Genomic DNA, 13,111 nt, shown 5'->3' with positions numbered 1-13,111 from the left:
GCGTCTCTCGCTCTCTATGTATACGTCCCTCTCTCGCAAGACTTGTCACAATAACGTAAACAAACAAGTAGAGAACGATGGCAAGAGAAAATGTGTCACGCTAACACAAATAAGTCCTGTGTTTAGAAGGATTTGGATTGTTTGAAAAGAAAGGGTACATTTGATGCAGCTGTTGCAACATGCAAGGACTGTTAAACAGCACTGAAGTAGAGCAGTGTCAATCTCAACACGCACCTGGGAGGAGACATGGAGAGACCGCAGATGGACGGGACAAAGACACGGATATTCACGGCTTCTTTGAAGTGCAAACTCCAGCCGAGGAAATGACAATTTCCGTAGGCTGTTTTATTGCTAAGGACTTGAGAGTGCAGTGTTTTGGAGAATGAGGGACGTGATAAATACGTTGAAGCCTCAGTACAAGATACCAAGTCGACAGCATTTTACTGACGAGTGCGTGCCAGAGCTGTAAAATAACTCAGTTTCTGGCAATAGTGAAAACTGAATAGGTTTTCATTGCGAGAAGGTATTTCCAAAGTTCTTTAAAGGGGAACTGCACTTTTGGGAGAATTGTTCCTATGGTTTACAATCATTATGAAATCCATGACGACGGATGGATTTTTTTTAATGCATTCTAAATATGCGGACAGTAATGCGGACGTTGTACTGATCCGTTGTGGTGAAGAAGGAGCTGAGCCGGAAGGCAAAGCTCTCAATTTACCAGTCGATCTACGTTCCCATCCTCACCTATGGTCATGAGCTTTGGGTCATGACCGAAAGGACAAGATCACGGGTACAAGCGGCCGAAATGAATTTCCTCCGCTATGTGGCGGGGCTCTCCCTTAGAGATAGGGTGAGAAGCTCTGTCATCCGGGAGGAACTCAAAGTAAAGCCGCTGCTCCTCCACATCAAGAGGAGCCGGATGAGGTGGTTCGGGCATCTGGTCAGGATGCCACACGAACTTCTCCCGAAGGAGGTGTTTAAGGCACGTCCAACCTGTAGGAGGCCACGGGGAAGACCCAGGACACGTTGGGAAGACTACGTCTCCCGGCTGGCCTGGAAAAGCCTCGGGATCCCCCGGGAAGAGTTAGACGAAGTGGCTGGGGAGAGGGAAGTCTGGGCATCTCTGCTTTGGCTGCTGCCCCCGCGATCCGACCTCGGATAAGCGGAAGAAGATGGATGGATGGATGGCATTCTAAATATCAATAAAACTAAATAAAAGTCAGTTTACAGCAGAGCTAGTGGGAGCTCTTCTAGTTCGCCCATAAAATCCGATAAATAACCAATCAAAAACCTCCAATAATACTCAATTTGTCACCACCTGCTGCCATCTTGTAGTTAGTTTACTCAGTTTCCCTTGTTGGTGCAGCAGACTTGTCTCTGACGTTTGGTCTTCCTTAGAGTTCCTGCGTTTCCAGTGGGCGGAGCTGCAAGACGTGCACAGCTGGATCTCATTTTACCTGCACTATATCAGCAGCACCTGGCCAACTGGATGGTACTTGGCTATTCCACTCCTTGACGGTGTTTGATGATTCCTCCTAGTCTCCTTGTATTTTTGCCTCAGACCTGCTTGTCAATTCCCTGTTCCATCCAGTTGGTATGTATATCGTAGTTTGCACGTCTTGCAATTTCGACCCTAGTTTTAGTTTAGTTTGTAGTTAAGCCTTTGTTCTTTTATCACTGTGCCTTTTTGTGTTCCTCTTTTTCCGCACCGTCGCCTTTTGTTGCATTCTAGTTTTTGAGCATTTTTGTATTGACCTTTCTTATTTGTGAAGTAAAAGACTGTTTACTCTCAAATTCATCTGCATCCTTGGGTCCCTTTGTTCCACTGCTAAACGAACTGTGACACAATTTACATTTTGTGAATTGATTATTAACCAAGTATTAGTGATATGGTTATAATAAGTGCTAACACAGACACACTATTTATAGCGGCGCCGGGATCACTAACTTGTTTGTCTATGTTCAAATCTGCAGCTTACTTGCTTCCTGTAAGTTTAATCCATCCATCATCCATCCATTTTCTACCGCTTATTCCCTTTTTTTGGGGTTGCGGGGGGCACTGGCGCCTATCTCAGCTACAATCGGGCGGAAGGCGGGGTACACCCTGGACAAGTCGCCACCTCATCGCTGGGCCAACACAGATAGACAGACAACATTCACACTCACATTCACACACTAGGGCCAATTTAGTGTTGCCAATCAACCTATCCCCAGGTGCATGTCTTTGGAAGTGGGAGGAAGCCGGAGTACCCGGAGGGAACCCACGCGTTCACGGGGAGAACATGCAAACTCCACACAGAAAGATCCCGGGCCTGGATTTGAACCCAGGACTGCAGGAACTTCGTATTGTGAGGCAGACGCACTAACCCCTCTGCCACCGTGAAGCCTGTAAGTTTAATGTAGATCATAAATTATGCATCTCAACTGGACAGAAGAGGTCTGAGTAAGTATTCAGACAAGTTGGGACACTTTGACAGCCAATTAGAACCTGGCAAGCACGGCGCAAAGAGATGTTTGCCCCCCGCCCCCCAACCCTATTTCTTTGCGAGTATTATGAGACATTCTTCATTCAAATGGGAAAAGATGAGCATCCCAGCAGTCTGCATCCCAGTGACAGCGGACTTTATACAGTAAGTCAGTGGTTCTCAACCTTTTTTTCAGTGATGTACCCCCTGTGAACATTTTTCTAATTCAAGTACCCGCCTAATCAGAGCAAAGCATTTTTGGTTGAAAAAAAAGAGATAGAGAAGTAAAATACAGCACTATGTCATCAGTTTCTGATTTATTAAATTGTATAACAGTGCAAAATATTGCTCATTTGTAGTGGTCTTCCAAGAATTATTTGGAAAAAAAAGAAGTAAAAATAACTAAACACTTGTTGAAAAATAAACAAGTGATTCAATTATAAATAACGATTTCTACACATAGAAGTAATAATCAACTTAAAGTGCCCTCTTTGGGGATTGTAATAGAGATCCATCTGGATTCATGAACTTAATTCGAAACATTTATTCTCAAACAAATAAATCTTTAACATCAATATTTATTGAACATGTCCACAAAAAATCTAGCTGTCAACACTGAATATTGCATTGTTGCATTTCTTTTCACAGTTTATTAACTTACATTCATATTTTGTTGAAGTATAATTCAATAAATATATTTATAAAGGATTTTTGAATTGTTGCTATTTTTTAGAATATTTTGAAAAAATCTCACGTACCCCTTGGCTCACCTTCAAGTACCCCCAGTGGTACGCGTACCCCCATTTGAGAATTTTGTTGGCTCTAAAGTCTGCAGTGAGTAATAATCAGTGTTAAAGGGAAAAAAAAACCAACAACTTTGTAATGCGTATTTGAAATGTATGTGTCACGTATGCTTAAATACAAAAAGTATTTTGTTATTATAAATGTGCCTTTTATTACATTACATATATACTTTCATTATGTGTATAAAACCTCAATGAAGGTGTGTGGATGGGGGCCCTTTCACATTTATAGAAATGGCATAGGATCATTTATGATGTAAAATAACAAGGAACTGTACCAGATTGCATCATACTGCATCAAATTCTACCACATAGAATGGCTACATTTTAAAATGTATTGTTTCTGAATCTTATCATTCTCCATATACAGTATACATAAATACATTGTTTAAAATTATAGAGACGCACACCTCTAATAATTTTAGTATTTTGTAGTGTGGAATGTTAAAAAGGCTTGATTAAGTGAAATTACTCTAACACAAAACATTTTTAGGTGGTTACAATATGAAAAAACACTGCCCTATTATCAAATGTTTGGAATAGATTAATGATGTATTTAAGTTCGCTTTTTCCTACTCCTTTTCGGACATGATGTAAAGTGAAATGATAAGACATTGTGTGAGGTATTATGCTGTAAGTGTGTTCATGTTCGAAATAACCTAAAGAAAGAAAGAAAGAAAGACAAAGAAGCTCAAGTGGAGTGGTAATTTTTTGGCCAACATCTTGTGGCCACAATAGTTGGTTAAAATACTGTAAGCTCATGACGTAGTAAGCTGAATGACGCGGACACATTTGTTACTGGATACCTGCTAATTAGCTTCTGCCTTGGAGACATTGTATGGGTGGGTAATATTCAACAAAAAAATATATGACACTTGTTTATATTGACAAAAGCCGTGTTTTAGACAACGATATTGTTCGCCCTAGGAAGAAGAATAAATGTGCGCCCTCTCCACACTATCTCTACTTTTTTTTTCTATAAAACTGTTGAAAGTAGACTTCTGCGTAACATTGCATCCTTATTAAAATTAAAGAAAACAAAAAGACAAAGAAAACATCGATAAAGAATAACTTGTTTGTGTAACATTGTTTTTTAGCGTGTAACAGAAAATATTTGAAGTGCATCAATTTGCTTACAAAATAAATAAATAAATAAATGAATAAAAGAAAAAATAAATAAAATAAAAACATCCTTATTTAAATTATGAACATGTTTTGACCGACTTAAATCATTTGATACTGAAAAATTTAATCAAATAAACTCAATGAAGAATAATGAATTAAAAATGATCATCAGGAGCACAATACAGTGGGGCAAAAAAGTATTTATTCAGCCACCGATTGTGCAAGTTCTCCCACTTAGAATGGTGACAGAGGTCTGTAATTTTCATCATAGGTACACTTCAACTGTGAGAGACAGAATGTGAAATAATACAGGAATTCGCATTGTAGGAATTTTTAAGAAATTATTTGTAAATTATGATGGAAAATAAGTATTTGGTCAACCATTCAAAGCTCTCACTGATGGAAGGAGGTTTTGGCTCAAAATCTCACAATACATTCATTCTTTCCTTAACACGGATCAATCGTCCTGTCCCCTTAGCAGAAAAACAGCCCCAAAGCATGATGTTTCTACCCCCATGCTTCACAGTAGGTATGGTGTTCTTGGGATGCAACTCAGTATTCTTCTTCCTCCAAACACGACGAGTTGAGTTCATACCAAAAAGTTATATTTTGGTTTCATCTGACCACATGACATTCTCCCAATCCTCTGCTGTATCATCCATGTATCCATTTTGGTATAAACTCAACTCGTCGTGTTTGGAGGAAGAAGAATACTGAGTTGCATCCCAAGAACACCAGACCTACTGTGAAGCATGGGGGTGAAAATATCATGTGAGATTTTGAGCCAAAACCTCCTTCCATCAGTGAGAGCTTTGAATGGTTGACCAAATACTTATTTTCCACCATAATTTCCAAATAAATTCTTTAAAATTCCTACAATGTGAATTCCTGGATTTTTTTTTCACATTCTGTCTCTCACAGTTGAAGTGTACCTATGATGAAAATTACAGACCTCTGTCATCATTTTAAGTGGGAGAACTTGCACAATCGGTGGCTGACTAAATACTTTTTTGCCCCATTGTATATGAAACATCACAATGAAGGCCCTTTTGTACCTAAGAAGACTATAAACTCCAGAAATGCCGTGCAGCATGTTGAGATGTCATACATGTATGACACATAACGGCAATACCATGGAGCAAACCTAAGGCATGAATAAAGTCAATAATTAAGTGCAACTCACTCGAAGGGCTCGCTGGGGTCGCCCTTTGTCAGCTCCTGGGGGATGGGGATGCGTTTGTAGTACATTTCCCAGTCGAAGGCGCCACGCATGGCGTCGCCCGCCTGCGTCTCATAGCCGAAGTTGTCGTGGTCGATAACATCGATCATCGGGCAGACGATGGTCTTTCTGTTCTGGGCGATTCGGTCTAAGAAGCACAGTGGGACAATTTCAGATTGGATAGCCTGCATCGTTGCTTTATGATGAGTATCGGAGAGCCAGCATTTACAGAAAATAATACAGTGTAAATGTAACGTCAGGAGGCCAGTTGAAGGGTTCGGATTTTGCTCCAATTTAAAAGCTGCTAAAACCGTACACAACGCCAACGCAATGTCATGCATAGGGATGGCTACCTTTCACATATGAATCTATATGGTACCAATTTCCAGTAAAATACAAGTGAATGGATACTATACCAAACTGTTTGGGTACTTTTGTGTCCGTTCAAAACATGTTCTGGACCACTAGTGTTACCATACAGTGGGGCAAAAAAGTATTTAGTCAGCCACCGATTGTGCAAGTTCTCCCACTTAAAATAATGACAGAGTTCTGTAATTTTCATCATAGGTACACTTCAACTGTGAGAGACAGAATGTGAAAAAAAAATCCAGGAATTCAAGTTTTAGGAATTTTAAAGAATTTATTTGTAAATTCTAGTGGGAAATAAGTATTTGGTCAACCATTCAAAGCTCTCACTGATGGAAGGAGGTTTTGGCTCAAAATCTCACGATACATGGCCCCGTTCATTCTTTCCTTAACACGGATCAATCATCCTGTCCCCTTAGAAGAAAAACAGCCCCAAATCATGATGTTTCCACCTCCATGCTTCACAGTAGGAGTGGTGTTCTTGGGATGCAACTCAGTATTCTTCTTCCTCCAAACACGACGAGTTGAGTTTATACCAAAATGGATACATGGATGATACAGCAGAGGATTGGGAGAATGTCATGTGGTCAGATGAAACTAAAATAGAACTTTTTGGTATAAACCCAACTCGTCGTGTTTGGAGGAAGAAAAATACTGAGTTGCATCCAAAGAACACCACACCTACTGTGAAGCATAGGGGTGAAAACATGCTTTGGGGTTGTTTTTTCTGCTAGGGGGACAGGACGATTGATCTGTGTTAAGGAAAGAATGAATGGGGCCATGTATCGTGAGATTTTGAGCCAAAACCTCCTTCCATCAGTGAGAACTTTGAATGGTTGACCAAATACATATTTTCCACCATAATTTACAAATAAATTCTTTAAAATTCCTACAATGTGAATTTCTGGATTTTTTTTCACATTCTGTCTCCCACAGTTGAAGTGTACCTATAATGAAAATTACAGACTTCTGTCATCATTTTAAGTGGGAGAACTTGCACAATCGGTGACTGACTAAATACTTTTTTGCCCCACTGTATCTGACTTTTTGTGCATAAATATGGGGAAACCACTACAAATGTGCGCTTCATTCACAAACGGTGTTACAAAAAAGATCAATTAGAATAATACACAATGTTGGAATTAGAGAACTTTATTTATTAAATCACAAATATTGAAATTAAACGATTTGGTGCAGCTCCTTTTTCACCTTAACGGATTGGTACAACGTCCGCATTACTGAAGACTCTGCACCGATCCGCCTGTCGATCTCACAATCCACTCTTCCCCCACTTGTGAACAAGACTCCTAGGTACTTGAACTCCTCCACTTGGAGCAGGGTCGTAGGCACTCCACCCTTTTCCGGGCGAGAACCATGGACTCGTACTTGGAGGTGCTGATTCTCATTCCGGTCGCTTCACACCCGGCTGCGAACCGATCCAGTGAGAGCTGAAGATGCCGGCCAGATGAAGCCATCAGGACCACATCATCTGCAAAAAGCAGAGACCTAATCCCGCGGCCACCAAACCGGAACTCCTCAACGCCTTGACTGCGCCTACAAATTCTGTCAATAAAAGTTATGAACAGAATCGGTGACAAAGGACAGCCTTGGCGGAGTCCAACCCTAACTGGACACGTGTCCGATAGAGATGCGCGGTTTGCGGTCTCATCCGCGGAGTCTGCGGATAAACCGCGGGTCGGGTGGTTGACATGACGAAAAAATTGATTTTAATTAGATCCTGGCGGGTGGCGGTTGAACCATACGGAAATATTTGATATACATGGTTCAGGGATCGGTATTCTTTGTCATTCAAAGTGCCATTTAAGACCCGTGTCACAAAGCGAAGAAGACAATAAGAGACGCTATCATTCTCCTGAATGACTGCCGGCAGTCACCCAGATAATAAGTATCAGGGCGTGCTATGAAGCCATTGCCTTTGTCGCCTATTACAGCATGTACGATCTGCTTGTCATTCCAGCAACATGTTGTGTGCAGCTTCTGCGTCAACACGCACACGACTGCAAGGCATACTGGGTGACACAGAGTACACTAATGGTTGTGATATAAACCATTTTAACACTCTTAGTAATATGCGCCACGCTGTGAAGCCACACCAATTAAGAACTATAAACACATTTCGGGGAAACATCCTCACAGTAACACAACATAAACGCAACACAACAAATACCCATAATCCTTTCTATTCATGACACTTCCTGACTATTTTACACACCGCGCTAGCAGCAACCCCCCCCCCCGTGCGTCGGTAAGGTGGGCGGGGTTGGGGCGTAAAATATATTCAGGAAGTGTCACGGATACAAAGGATTATGGGTATTTATTGTGTTGCGTTTATGTTGTGTTGCTGTGAGGATGTTCTCCCGAAATGTGTTTGTCAATCTTGTTGGGTGTGGCTTCACAGCATGGCGCATATTAGTAAGTGTTAAAGTTGTCTATATCACAACCATCAGTGTACTCTGTATCACCCAGTATGCCTTTCAATCTTAAACGTGTAATTGCGGAAGCTGCACACAACATGTTGCCTGACCAACAATCGGTTCGTACATGTTGTTGAAGGTGTCTAAGGCAATGGCTTCACAGCATGTCCATATTCTTGTAATCAGGATGAACACCATTGGATATTAGCGGGAACGTAAGCGGCTCCAATTGTCATTATTACTCTGGGAAACAGGTTTATATAGCTCTGTGAGTGGTAAAGGCGGACAACCTCTGATGTATTTCAGCGGGCGGTTAGCGGGCGGGTACGGTCCTGATAAAATGTTGGTTTGGGTGGATGGCGGGTGGATGACGACTTTGGTGATGCGGATGATATAATTGCCTATCCGCGCATCTCTAGTGTCCGACTTACTGCCGGCAATGCGGACCAAGCTCTGACACTGATCATACAGGGAGCGGACTACCGCAGTTCGATACACTTTATCGTATGCATGTTCGAAATAAACTGAAACTGAACTGAACTGTGTGAATGTTGATTGTTTGAAAAACAAAAACAAATTATTAAACATTTAAATGGGGCTGTTTGCAACATTTACATAAACGGTTAGAGGGCGCCAACCTTCTATGTATTTTACACAGTATACATCCTGCGCTCTCACGGCTTCGTCTATGTAATGACGTCATTACGTACGTACTTAACACATGCACGCGCATTAGCTTTAGGTGTTGTCAGCTAATAATAGCAATTTGGATAGCTAGCGTTAGCTGTCATTAAATGTATATGCAATCATAACATCAACATGATTGCAAATTGTCCGTTGCTTTTTTAGGACTGCTTTTGCACGTTTTCACGCGCTCCCTGCACATACGTGTTGGCTCGACAAGGTGAGTGACAGCCGTAAACACCCATCACTTTATTCAGGCCGGTAAAACGTTTTTATTGCATGAACTTTTTAAAGTTAAAAGTTAAAGTGCCAATTATTGTCACACACACACACACACTAGGTGCGCTGAAATTACCCTCTGCATTTGAACCATCCCCAAAGGGGAGCAGTGAGCAGCAGCGGTGGCCGCGCTCGGGAATCATTTGGTGATTTAACCCCCAACTCTGACCCTTGATGCTGAGTGCCAAGAAGGGAGGCAATTGGTCCCATTTTTATAGTCTCAGTGAGAAATACAGACAATTATCAAACACAATTGTTCTGTTAAACCACTAATGGTTAACATAAGATAGCTGGGGGTGTTCTTGTCTTGAAAAAGGTCTCCGTGCGGAAGTTGCAAACAGCACCTTTAACACTGAAATGTGCTGTCCAGTTCTTGTCAAGTTTTGTTACACTTTGGTGTCTCATTTTCGAGTACTATACTGTATGAAGTAGATGTTGCTGTAATTAGGAAAAATCAGATCTTAAGCAGGACAAGTTTAACTGACAGCCAGTGGGTAAATAAATAAATAAACAAACCTTTGATTTAGATGTTAATTGACTGTTGGCTGCAAAATAAAAATGTTATATTGACATTTTTTTGTTCTGCTGAATAGACAATCTAGGATGATTGGTATGTCTGTGGTGTTTTGTGTTCAGGCAGTGAACTTCAGAGCAGACTGACCGAGTAGCGGAGGAAGCCAGTTGACGTTGGCCTCACAGTGCGAGTCCAGGAAGGTGATGACCTCCCCCTTGGCGGCGGCCGCCCCCAGCAGCCGAGTCCTGATCAGACCCTCCCTCTTATTGGTTCTCAGGATGTGGACCTTGGGCAACCGGACCATGTACTCCTCCAGCGCCGTCTTAAGGTGCTCTGTGCAGGGGGAGATGTATGTCACTAAAATGTTCAAAATAGGGTGATCGAGATCATTTTAGGTAACTTAATAAAAGCTTACTACTATTACAAAAGCGTAAAATAAGACATCTGGCAACACCACCTGCCTCAATGTGAAGTGTTCCCATTTGGTTTTCTATATCGTAACTCAAAACACTTTAGGGAACTTTTTTCTTTTTTTTTTTTTAACAAATGTTTCTTGCAATCTGGGGATTTGTACTTTTTATTAGTCGTTAAGACATTAAAAAAAGGATGCATGCATAAACACTATCAACATTAATTAAACTGCAGCTCATGGTCCACATGTGAGAGTACGTGATGCAGTAATAAAACCCTGGAACACATTTAACCCACAAATACCCGGAGTGTAAAGCAAATACTTTTTCAATCGTTGTATCACATAAACCAAGGGTGTCCAAACAATTTGGCTTGCAAGACGTCATGCAATAAGGAATATGGCCGCAGGGAGATTTCAAATAATTTTAAAAGAAAATTTATAAAAACCTTTTATTCACCATTTTCCAGACATGAGTTATTCAGGGCTATGACCACTTAAGCTATCTAATAAAATGGCTAACACAGCATTAAATTATATGACCCAATGCAAACAACCTTTCCAAGTCACGTTGTAAAAACAAAAATTATAAACTTGAACAAACACAAAATGCCAACAGAAATGGTCACACATACTGTAACATAATACAACAGAATGTGTGGATGTTTAAAAAAAAAAAAAAAAACATTTTGAAAAATTCAGAAAAATTTGAATCCATTACAAAGCATGATGGGAAAAATGCAAAACACTATCTCCACACGTATCCATGTTTGCCGGATTTTACCTGCTTGATATTTCTGATTGATTACAAAACTTTAAGGAGGTTGTCATGAAAAGTAAACAAGGTAGGAGTCCAACTTTCACATACATCGATATATAATTATACTAATGATTAATTGTAATATGCACACACACACACACACACACACATACACTTATATTAAATAAAGTACATATACACTTATATATATAAATATATATATATATACACACACATACAGTACATATATATTTACATATATACATACATACAAATATACATATTTATTTATTTATATATATATATATATTTATATATATATACACACACTGTACATACATGTATATATACATACATATATGTATATATATATATATATATACTGTACATACATACATATATATATATATATATATATATATATATATATATATATATATATATATATATATATATATATATATATATATATATATATATATATTAGGCTCTCGACAAATGTTTTAAGCCCAATGCATCCCCCAGGGTAAAAAGTTTGGACACCCCTGAAATAAACCATAAACATAAATGTGCTTCCATCCATCCATCCATTTTCTACCACTTATTCCCTTTTGGGGTCACGGGGGGCGCTGGCGCCTAGCTCAGCTACAATGTTTATCACCTAAACTGCAAATATGTGGTGTTAATTAGCAGTGGGTGTTAGTTGGATATAGGCTGTTGCTTTTCTGTTTGTTTTTCTTTTGGTTTTTAATTGGGTCGGTAGAAGCAGATTGTTACCATTCTGGAGTATTGATAATGCGATTGGTACTTTTTTAACTTAGCTGACCGTTATAAGTATGACACACGCGCGCTGTTATATTCAGTCAGATGCTGCTGCAAAACCATAAGAAAAGCCAATCGGAGTCAAACTTTTACCGCTCCACTTCTGAGTAGGCGGAAGTATACAGAATTATAGATTTGCGCGTCATTGGAATCGCGGATGGAATCCATTTTCCTTAAAAACAGACTCAGTCGCAGAAATGTGACTAAGATGCTAAGATGCACTTGACAAACACTCACTTCCATGTAGTCGTGGCAGCCAGGGTTCAGCTCTCTCTCCAGGGCAGCTCTGCACCAGTCCACATAACATGTAATGGTGGTGCTTTGGTCAAAATGTTGCATTGATTACGTTTAACAGACTGTCTTTAAACCGCTTTCTGACTGTCTCTTCAGGATGCTGCGTTTTGTGGGCGGTCATGGTTACGTGGTTCTACTTCAACTGAGTTTTGTCCCCGTTAGCCATGTTAGTGCTTCCATCTTAAGTGTATTGACCGATGTAAAATAAAACTATATGCTACTTTGTATTGGAAAGGGCAACAGCTGAGGATGCATATGCATGTAGGAGCCAGTCTGCCCCACAACAATAGGATAGACAAAAAGAAGGAGCTTATTGGCTACAATATCGGACTATAGATACAATATCGGACTACAGTGACAGACTCGCGCAAAGCTCTTTGGGTGAACTGCTACCATATATGGATATATACACTGACGTGACTTAGGCAAATGACGCAACTTAAGTATCAAATTCCAAACGGCTTGTTTGAAATAAACAACAAGGAAGGCAAGATTGTTTAATAAATATATTTTTCGGATTATAAATCACGCCGGAGTATTCGTCGCACCGGCCGAAAATGCATAATAAAGAAGGAAAAAAACATATATATGTCGCACTGGAGTATAAGTCGCATTTTTGGGGGAAATGTATTTGATAAAACCCAACACCAAGAATAGACATTTGAAAGGCAATTTAAAATAAATAAAGAATAGTGAACTACAGGCTGAATAAGTGTACGTTATACGACGCATAAATAACCAACTGAGAAGGTGCCTGGTATGTTAACGTAACATATTATGGTAAGAGTCATTCAAATAACTATAACATATAGAACATGCTATACGTTTACCAAACAATCTGTCACTCCTAATCGATAAATCCCATGAAATCTTCTTCCTTGATGTCGCTTTTAAACAACGCTGCCAACTCCAAAGGTATATGTCGCTTCCTCTTGT

At 40.0% G+C, this 13,111-nt stretch overlaps 1 protein-coding gene across 2 annotated transcripts in view; it reads right to left on the bottom strand.

The window, feature by feature from the left end:
• Positions 1-13,111, bottom strand: part of LOC133551767 (polypeptide N-acetylgalactosaminyltransferase 10-like) — a 243,181-nt gene that overhangs the window by 57,161 nt on the left and 172,909 nt on the right. For both annotated transcript variants that reach the window (XM_061898831.1, XM_061898832.1), the window contains exons 5-6: positions 10,038-10,223; positions 5,577-5,760 (exon numbers count right to left, since the gene is read on the bottom strand). In XM_061898831.1, coding sequence (XP_061754815.1) covers positions 5,577-5,760; positions 10,038-10,223 — 370 coding nt within the window. The remainder of the gene's footprint in view (positions 1-5,576; positions 5,761-10,037; positions 10,224-13,111) is intronic.

Source organism: Nerophis ophidion, linkage group LG04, assembly GCF_033978795.1.
Source record: "Nerophis ophidion isolate RoL-2023_Sa linkage group LG04, RoL_Noph_v1.0, whole genome shotgun sequence".
NCBI lineage: Eukaryota > Metazoa > Chordata > Actinopteri > Syngnathiformes > Syngnathidae > Nerophis > Nerophis ophidion.
Note: the sequence above shows the minus strand (reverse complement) of the source record. Positions and strands in the feature narration are given on the sequence as shown.